The sequence below is a fragment of the Dreissena polymorpha genome, chromosome 14 (assembly GCF_020536995.1).
Source record: "Dreissena polymorpha isolate Duluth1 chromosome 14, UMN_Dpol_1.0, whole genome shotgun sequence".
NCBI lineage: Eukaryota > Metazoa > Mollusca > Bivalvia > Myida > Dreissenidae > Dreissena > Dreissena polymorpha.
In genome coordinates, this window is record NC_068368.1 from 59376595 (window position 1) to 59386533 (window position 9939).

At 35.0% G+C, this 9939-nt stretch overlaps 1 protein-coding gene across 1 annotated transcript; it reads left to right on the forward strand.

Moving 5' to 3' along the window:
• Window positions 1–4651: 4651 nt before the first annotated feature.
• Window positions 4652–6640, forward strand: LOC127858521 (suppressor of tumorigenicity 14 protein-like). The gene is made up of 2 exons (XM_052395723.1): window positions 4652–4790; window positions 6126–6640. The coding sequence occupies exons 1-2, from the start codon at window positions 4694–4696 to the stop codon at window positions 6506–6508; spliced, it is 480 nt and encodes a 159-aa protein (XP_052251683.1). The 5' UTR covers window positions 4652–4693; the 3' UTR covers window positions 6509–6640.
• The last annotated feature ends 3299 nt before the right edge of the window (window positions 6641–9939 follow it).

Consider the following 9939-nt stretch of genomic DNA (forward strand, 5'->3'; position numbering starts at 1 on the left):
ACGTGCAAGCTGGCTCTAACACGGATGTTCACAACAGAGGATGTGCAAGCTAGCACTAACACCGATTTCGACAATAGAGGACGTGCAAGCTGGCTCTAACACGGATGTCCACAACAGATGACGTGCAAGCTGGCTCTGACTCGGTTGTCCACAACAGATGTCAGATGGGCAAGCTGGCTCTGCCTCGGGTATGTACACAGTAGATGATGTTCAAGTTGGGAACACTGCTACAGCTATAAAATACAAAAACCATTTTTGATACTATCATATTATTTTACTACATGTATTTCTTCTACAATACAGAACATTATACTCATTATTTGCATTCTGCTTTTGATATCTGAAGGTTTACGAGATGCTTTGTGTGAAGATAGTTCATACCAGAAATTAGCCGTAAAACACTTAAGACATAATGTGCATTCTGCTTTAAGAAATATAGCTCAGAATTCACTGGTTAAATCAATTTTTTTGGACTAAATTTGCGTGCCATGCAGACAAAATGTCGAGTTTTGAAACTGTGTCGTATCTGGTGTGAATCTTGAGTTATTTTATTTGGTCAGTATATTAGACGTGTACACCTGTTATATGTTAACTGTAAGAGTTAAGAATGTCTTGACAGTCATTGTGTTTGTAATACATTGTGTTATCTTTCAGATTTGTATGACAGTTAAATATAATAATCAATAATCTTGTTCTGCATGCCGATCAAATTGTTCCGTGGTAAACACCTACCCATTGTGGTCAACTCGTACCTGTTTTTTAGTAAACTTGTACCTACCCGAACTAAACCCGTACCCGATATACAGAAATAGGTGTAGGATGGCTAGCTTATAAGTCAAACGCATAGAGACAATTTTTATTTTCCTCTTGATGTTTCCACTTAAATTATCTAAGCATTGCTCACGCAAGTTGTCTGCTGCAGATATATATAAGCAGGGAAAGTGTTGATAAAAATTGACACTTGTGGTTGATGTCTTTCAAGGATTTGACATTTGTGACAAAATAAGACAAATGAAACAAGTTAAATAGTTTGAATGAGGTTCGAGTTGACAACAAGAGCACCGCATAACGGGTGCCACGCTCGGCTATGGGTGCTTGTCAGATTTTTTTTTTAGAGGTCACAATGACCTTGACCTAGTGACCCCAAAATAGGTGTAGCGTGTAGAACTCATCAACATGCATCTACATATGAAGTTTCAAAGTTGTAGGTGGAAGCACTTTGATTTTAGAGCCAATGGTAAAGTTTTATAGTAGAGGTCACAGTGACCTTGACCTTTGACCTAGTGCCCCAAAAATGGGTGTGGCGTGTAGAACTCATCAAGGTGCATCTACATATGAAGTTTCAAAGTTGTAGGTGGAAGCACTTTGATTTTAGAGCCTATGTTTAAGTTTTATATTAGAGGTCACTATGACCTTGACCTTTGACCTAGTGACCCAAAATGGGTGTGGCGTGTAGAACTCAAGGTGCATCTACATATGAAATTTCAAAGTTGTAGGTGGAGCACTTTGATTTTAGAGCCAATGCTAAGGTTTTAGCACAACGCATACGGCGGACGGCGGACGACGAGCTGGCTATGACAATACCCCGGGTTTTTCTCCGAAAACGCCGAGCTAAAAATGGGTACGAGTTGACCAAGGTACGAGTTGCCTTTGGGATGAATTGCCTGTAAGCCTTATTCTTTTTCTTTTTAATTGAAGATGTATACGGTGCTGGACTAGAGCACACGACTGCCATAACAATAACTTGGCTCTCTACTTACTGAGCTTAAGGGAAGATGTTTCTTACCCAAAAACACTATATTTCATTATTTGACGACATATGACGTGTTTATGCGGGTGTTTATGTTTTATCAGAGACGTTTGCATATCGACAAACCGTGAAAACAACACTCGATACTCTTGAGCTTTTTTAATTGCATTAAAGTTCATAATTCATGTATGTTAAATACTAACCTCATGGCTAATGTCATCAAAATTGATTACGCTTTCGCCCTTACAAGGTTTTGTGTTAATGTGAAACAGCCGTCATCATGATGACTGCATGAATGCTGGATAAGACGCGAGTTTTGATTGGTTCTTTCTAGGTGTCGGAACCAATCAAATTTTATCGCGTAACCACATAGCAACACGAATTTCGTGCAATAATTCAATGCTTTAAAAAATCGCGCGGAGTAACGAATCTTCCGCGCGATTTTTGATTAGCAACCCGCAATTTACATAGCAACCCGACTTTTGTACATAAGTTCAATGTCTAATTATTCCGACGGAAGATGAAAGTTCCGCGCGATTTTTAGACCCCGCTTTTTGTACGGTGTTTTGTACGGTGTTTAATCGACAATTGTTCCGAGGAAGATACGACAGTTCCGCGCGATTTTTGCACAGTTCGCGAAGATGAGGAATGAACGTTCCGCGCAATTTTTGAACCCGCTTTTTTCTATGATGATTTGCACTATTCCGCGAAAATATGGATTCCCGAGATTCCTACATGAAAGTTCCGCGAAAAATGAAAATCCCGATAATTACTATATAATTATATGTATTTTAGCGGGGGTCCCCTTTGGCTTTCCAAATACACATACTTTAAGACATAACTAGTGCCTGTCGCAATGGGGTCGAAGGATATTCTCACAATGTCGAATGTCGTAATAAGTATAAAATGTGTATATATTGTATCATTAACCTAGGGGTTAAGCATAGATATTTTGGGGCATAAGATGCTATAAATCGCATTCGAAGTAGCCTTTTAATTAATGGAACTTATATGAACACACGTTTCTACAAAGGCGTCTAAGAGAAGGAACAACACGTGTTACAATGAACTATAATTATAGTATAAATGTCTACCATAAAAGATGTTCGTGAAAATCAAATGGATAACAAACTGTTACTCTTTATATTTTTGATGAGGCTGAGGTTAAAGGTAACACAAATTGAAACAACAATTTACCGTATAAATGTATCAGCAATCACCAGAATGGGATTTAACAAGTTTTATTAATTTTAAAATATGACAAAATAGCTTAAAATCATTTGCCACGATGGGAAAGCCTGTGCAATATGCGGCTCATGCATATGTTTACAATGATATTGAGGGCAATATATGAAATGTTCAACTATTAAAAATTCTGTGTCGTGTAAATAAATTGCATAACACTAAATTTCAATTACTTCAAAATATTTATAAAAACATGTGCATGCCAAACAAAAGAATACGTATTGTAGAAACGAACGAGATATGTTTTATTGATAGTTTTATAATCGGTAAAACATTATTTTATCTGCGCTTTAGGCTTTTGCTAAGAACGAGATAAAAAATTAATTTATATAAACCACTATGTGACGTTTGGTTTGATAGTAGCACTTTCTCAGACATAACACGTTATAACATACGGTTACATCTCAATATTAAATCACGAACACATTTAGATTTTGGCATACCATACACTTAGCACACATTTATTGCGTTAACAACTGAACTGTCGGTAATTATTCGTTATTAACCAATCTCGGTAATTATTCGTTATTAACCAATCTGTTTCACAACGGCTCGCAGATAAATGCGTATAACAATTACAACGTTCCGGTGCGCCAACAAAGCAAACTGAGACAAGAGATTGTTATTTCGGAACTGATTGTTGGTAATCATCAACAAATATCTTTAAAATAATATGCAAATATATGTAAATAATGTCGTCAAATTCAGATTTTGCCGCATTTACATGTTAACACACTTATTAGTATGCCAAAACTGTATTGCCAGTTCAGGCGTGTGCAGAGAACCATTTAGACCTAGGATTTTATATATTGTTAAAACATATTATTTCAATGGAGCTTTCTGTTTGGTCGCTTATTTTTATATTTACTTTGAGCATGTGTCTGCAGAGTGGACGAGTATTTTCCCAGGACGATTCGACATGCCTAGCGATTCTTGAAGGCTGTAAGTGGATTAAAAAGAATATATATGCATGTACACTGTATTTCGCGAGTTTATATACTTACATTTAATTGATTTTTAATATTCTTGTTCATGATGCATATATTATTTTTATATCATCATCATCATTATTGTAATAAGGAAATGATACTTAACTCACCCTCGTCAATATTCATTTAAGTTGACATCACGAAACACTGCTCGCAGACGAAATCGTTAAACGGGTCTATGGTTCTTTCCGTTTCAAGCCATCAGCACAAGATCATACCGAAATGCCAGAACTGCTCCGTCACCATAGTGACTGCAGACGACCATCTTTTAATCGCCACGCTCTTCAAACTCGGGACGGAGATTTCAAATGTGTCGTCCGCTGCATGCTATCTCAACAGACTGGATATATTTGACGGGAATTCCTCGGACATTTCGAAGATGTTATCAGGTCGGGTATATTTAATAATATTTGCCTTTTATTTGTGCCTTGGCAGGTTGAATATATATGTATTGAGATGGATTTGATATTGATCCAATTTTGGTATCATTTCTTAATACTATTAGTTCAGAGACTATCCATTGTGCATGAAAGACGTTACATCTGCTAAAGTAGCACTGAGTCATTGTATTAGCGCGGTTTATTCTATCACTATGCTTTACACAAACTACATTTTGTTAAGCCTAGTGGCAAATGAATTGCTAACGAAAACATGAATTTTAGAAAAAGGGGGGATTTGCGGCTGCAGACTTCCCGCCAAAACTGTTTACATGTCGTCCGGTAACGCCATCACGGTTCGTCTGCAGACGGCACGCGACCGGACTACACACGGAGAGCTGAAACTGGTCTTGACGTCTGTGAGAAATGGTACGTATTGTCTGTGAGAAATGGTACGTATTGGATAATCACCGATGTGCGCGCATATCTCTTGATAAATTAAAAGCTGTTATTTTCTATTAAAGCGAGATTATACGATTTGTTTATATGTGATAAATTGTAATATATTGATAAAATATAGGCAATTAAAATTATACATTAGAGACGAATTTCATAAAATGCAGCAAATACAAATTAACGTCCGACCAGAGTTAGTGTTCGTGTGTCGTATGAATAGATATCGTTGCAAAAACTTAAAATGAACCGTTAAACTTAGTTTAGATTCACATCGTACATGCATGATTATGTCCATGCTGACGAATAAGACTGTACAGCCTTTTTCGATTTCAGAATTAAATATCTGGCTTATTTCGCATTTTTCGTCACATGTTCTTCTTAACATTTATTTAAATTTATATTAATAAAATGTGTTAAAACGTATTATATATATATTTCGCTTATTTCGCATTTTTCGTCACATGTTCTTCTTAACATTTATTTAAATTTATATCAATAAAATGTGTTAAAACGTATTATATATATATATATATAAATATATATATATATATATATATATATATAGATATATATATATATATATATATATATATATATATATATATATATATAAATATATAAATATATATATATATATATATATATATATATATATATATATATATATATATATATATATATATATATATATATATATATATATATATATATATATATTATACGTTTTAACACATTTTATATAAATTAATTGACATTTGACAAAATCGTATAATCTCGCTTTAAGACATAAAAACAAAAAAGTGCATATTAAATAGCTTTGATTTAAACCTTAAAATTCAAGTTGTCATTTTGCGTTGCCTTAAACGCTAAATTTTGTCGTAATGGTTGAAACACAGCAAACAGCTGTAGCATGGAACTCTTCGGAATGGGCGTGGTCAACGTTAACCAATATCAGAATTGAATGAGTATCGAGTGACATGTTTAACAACGTCTTGTATAAGTGATCTCCCGTTTTACAACTTAATAAATCATTCTGAAAAGTTATTATATGAGGTGATAACGATCTTATTCTTTGATCAAAATTGGTTAATATTCCGTATAGCTTGCACGTAAGACTGGGTCTTTTTAAGTCATTTATATTGAGCACATTTGATGTGCTATCAAACAACGTTTTCTTGATTTTACATGTTTTACAGGACACGCTACAGTAATGTATGCTCTGGTTTTTTGTTTAAATAGCATACATTTGTTTTATCTACAAAATCAAAATCATCACTTATCAAACCCAAATATGTCTAATTGTATCAGACTTTTTCCACCGTGCGGACTGCTCGGGCCAGTTCAAGTGCAAAACGAGCGGCGATTGCTTGGACAAAAATCTCGTCTGCGACGGAAAAGCCGTATGCCAAGACAAATCAGACGAGAGCAACTGCAAGATGCACAACCTCACATGCTTCGACATATTTACGTGTATCAATGGACAATGCATCGACAAAAATGGCGTCTGCGATGGCCGCGATCAGTGTTACGACGGGTCCGACGAAATCGATTGCCATGGTATCACGACGAACCTAATGCTCATTTTACTCGGGCTTGTCGGACTTGTTTGCGTCATTATGCTCTGGATTCTGATTGTTGTCTGCATCAGATTTTACTCAGCGCGCAATTCCGCGTACAAGCAATTGACATGACGGAAGTCACTATGTTTATCAGAACTATTTCTAAGTGACTGAATACCCGGATTTTATAAATAGATGACTTTTTCTTTGTTTTGGTTGCTTTTATTTATCATATTATTGTTCTTCCCGTATAGCTGTGCGTAACGACGGTCTCCCTCATTCCAAAGAATTCAATATATAGCTGTAAGCCTATTTATCATTCAGTATATTTACATTCACGAAGTCTTCATGGATTTAGTACTTGTAAAAAAAAACTTGAAAGATCCATTATGTTTGTGTGATCTTAATAAACTCAAACATTTGTATATGCCTTAAGAGCACAACACTGTTACATAGAACTATTAAAATACAATGTACTTATTTTACAACTTTTACAACTGAATGCAGGGGGGGGGGCGACGGTATCGTAAGTTGACAAAATTGAAACTCCAGTTAATGTTTAGACTGGTGTTGTCAAAACACTTTTGCACAATGTTGCACAACCATTGTCCCAAAAATAATAATTTCAAAATAACATAACATACCAGTTGCAACGACAACTAATTAGTAATGGTTAAAAACAGCTGTTATTAAGGTCACGAATATCCCGTTTACTCAAACGTTGGAATAATCCATACTTTAATATGAAAGGGAATGTCCGCAAGTACATTCATGTTGCTAAATTACAATTGCACGTTGGCAAATGACTAATGCTTTTTGCATTGTACTATTCGTTACCAACATACTGCAACTTCCATGCGCCTTTGTGCTTCTTAACATCGCGAGTAACACATAGTTGGAACTTCATTGTATTTGTCGTTAGTTTATTAGTGTTAATCACATATTCGATAGCATATAAATACAAATACACACATTTGGCAACATCTGTATTAAAGGTCTTATCGTTTTATCGTTTGTATTTTTAAATTCATACTAAGCGGAGAACCAGAAAAATCGTGATTATTAAATTCCAAGTTATGTGTTGACAATTAAACCACTAGCTAGTTTTGTCGAAACATTCCTTTCTCTGCGAGGCAGTTTAACACCAGAAGCAGGCCTGTCTTGTATGCACATGAAACTTGATGAATGTTAAATACGTATAATACGTCAGTACTTTCTTACGTCCGTCTTTTCATGTAAGTACGAAAAAAAACGATAATTATTAAGACAGCTGTATAAATTGGAATCGTTTATGTGTATTTTGTTGTTTTTCGTCAAATTTAAGCAGTTAACAAATATCTAAGAGTTATGACGTAATGAACATGACGTGTTGACTGTATAAGATATGACAGTGGGCGCACATTCTGTAGAGAATCGCTTGATACCAACCTTCAATCACCACAGATCAAGCGCACGTTTCAATATCAAGCATACCGCAGCTGTGACAAAGAATCATGCGATGGACGTTAGTCTATCGTATTCCAATTACTTTTCATAACAAGACCGATAAGGGGGCAGAAGATATAGTTTTGACCAAATTTCGAGTTCCGAAAGGCCGCAAACAGTCAAATACATTTCATCAAATCAAAAAGTGACACAAGAAAGTCTTTTTGTGTCAGTGTCATAACATAGGCAACATACATTGAAAACACAGTCAAACACAAGGCTGGCGTCTTCACTTGTGAAACTATGGCCCTTGATCTTTCCCCCCACCCACCTTATTTTTAATGAAAACTTAAAAAATTTGACCCATTTCATGGCATGCACAGTACATTCAAACAGAATGCAATCCTAGTTTTGGCTACATTACTCAATAATGTCATTACTGTGCTGTGTTTATTCACCTAGAAAAGTGTCTCCCATACGTTTAGATTTTTCACAATTTACCTTCAAAGTTCTGTTTTGTTTCTGCACATGTTATCAACGATGCTTTGATATATTTTCTATTCAGTTCAGTTCAGATTTGAGAATAGGTTGGAGTGATTTGGAATTGGAAGCAGATGATATTGTATAGCTAGTAAATCAATCACAAACCCATAGGCTCCCAAACATGTCAAAATTTGCTCTTTCTTTATCTTTTGTTTGGAGAACGTTCTTACTTATAATAATCCGAAATAATACAGTGAATAAAAAATACCTATGTCGTATGTATTCGCTGGTTGATTTATGCGCAAGCTGCAGTACTAATGCGTTTCATTTGGATTGGAATGTCTTCATCGTTGAAAGATTCGTGGATTACCCACTTCATCATGTGTCTTCATAAATTTGCAACCATATTGTCTATGTTTTTTCATTATTTGACATTAAATTTTAATTTCTATTCTTTTTTTCTATTTAGTTCTTTTAGCTGTGTTGACATTCTTGCATTATATATACAAACTGCTGAAACTTTATTGAATTGACAGGTGGACGGCTCTTGTATTTCTCATTTCATCTTGGCTAGCCGTATTTCCTTTGTATATTTTTCTGTATTGATCAAGGTCAATATAAAAGCACTTTATACAAGAAATACACTTAAATACAAGTAAGATTTGATTAATTCGTTATTGGTCAAAAGCTAGTCATTTTTTAAACGGCAGGGGAGGCTACTGTCGATGATTGTTCAGTGGTATCAATATCGAGTTGCGCAACTTATAACGACGCGAAAAAAATAATTATTATTTGCGAAGTTGAGCATTTCTGAAAAAATAAGTCAAAGGGGTAGAGTTTGACATATTGTAACAGTCTCTTATAAAGTAAAATCACGTACGCAGGTTATAGACAAGATGATAACAGCGTACACTTTAAAATTTTTAGACGTACTATAACATACATATAAGAATGATAAGTGGTCATATCCTTTGTAATCCGAAAATATTAGTGAAATATAAATATGAGGCTGATAATGATGATGATGATGAGGAGGAGGAGGAGGACGACGACGATGATGATGATGATGATGATGATGATGATGATGATGATGATGATGATGATGATGATGATGATGATGATGATGATGATGATGATGATGATGATGATGATGGTGATGATGATGGTGATGATGATGATGATGATGATGATGATGATGATGATGATGATGATGATGATGATGATGATGATGATGATGATGATGATGATGATGATGATGATGATGATGATCATCGATTTCGGCTATGTGTGGGACAATCAGATGTCAACAAACCATCGCTTCAGGTAACGTTTTTGATAATTTCTTCATTAATTCAAAACAATTTTCAACAAAAACAAACACGAGAGCCCGGTCATTGTCGAAATACACAACTGTGTTAAGTTTGCGCAAAATTAATTTAGTATTTTTTCCAAAAAGTGCAACCGCGCGTTTGAAAAGACACTAATTGAAATGCTATGGGTGGTATATTTTTTATTCAATCAACAAAAACGTTCATTTTAATCCGATTATTATTCAATCAACAAAAACGTTCATTACAATCCGATTGTCCCACACATAGCCGAAAAAGTCACGTGGAACGGGCACCTTGGAGATTTATGGTTTTATTGGATTTCCT

What these genes read in the sequence shown, in the direction of transcription:
- LOC127858521 (XM_052395723.1), top strand. Translation starts at nt 4,694, where the DNA reads ATGTCGTCCGGTAACGCCATCACGGTTCGTCTGCAGACGGCACGCGAC. An exon ending in CTTGACGTCTGTGAGAAATG is followed by an intron (nt 4,791 to 6,125) that starts GTACGTATTGTC and finishes TAATTGTATCAG; the next exon opens with ACTTTTTCCACCGTGCGGAC.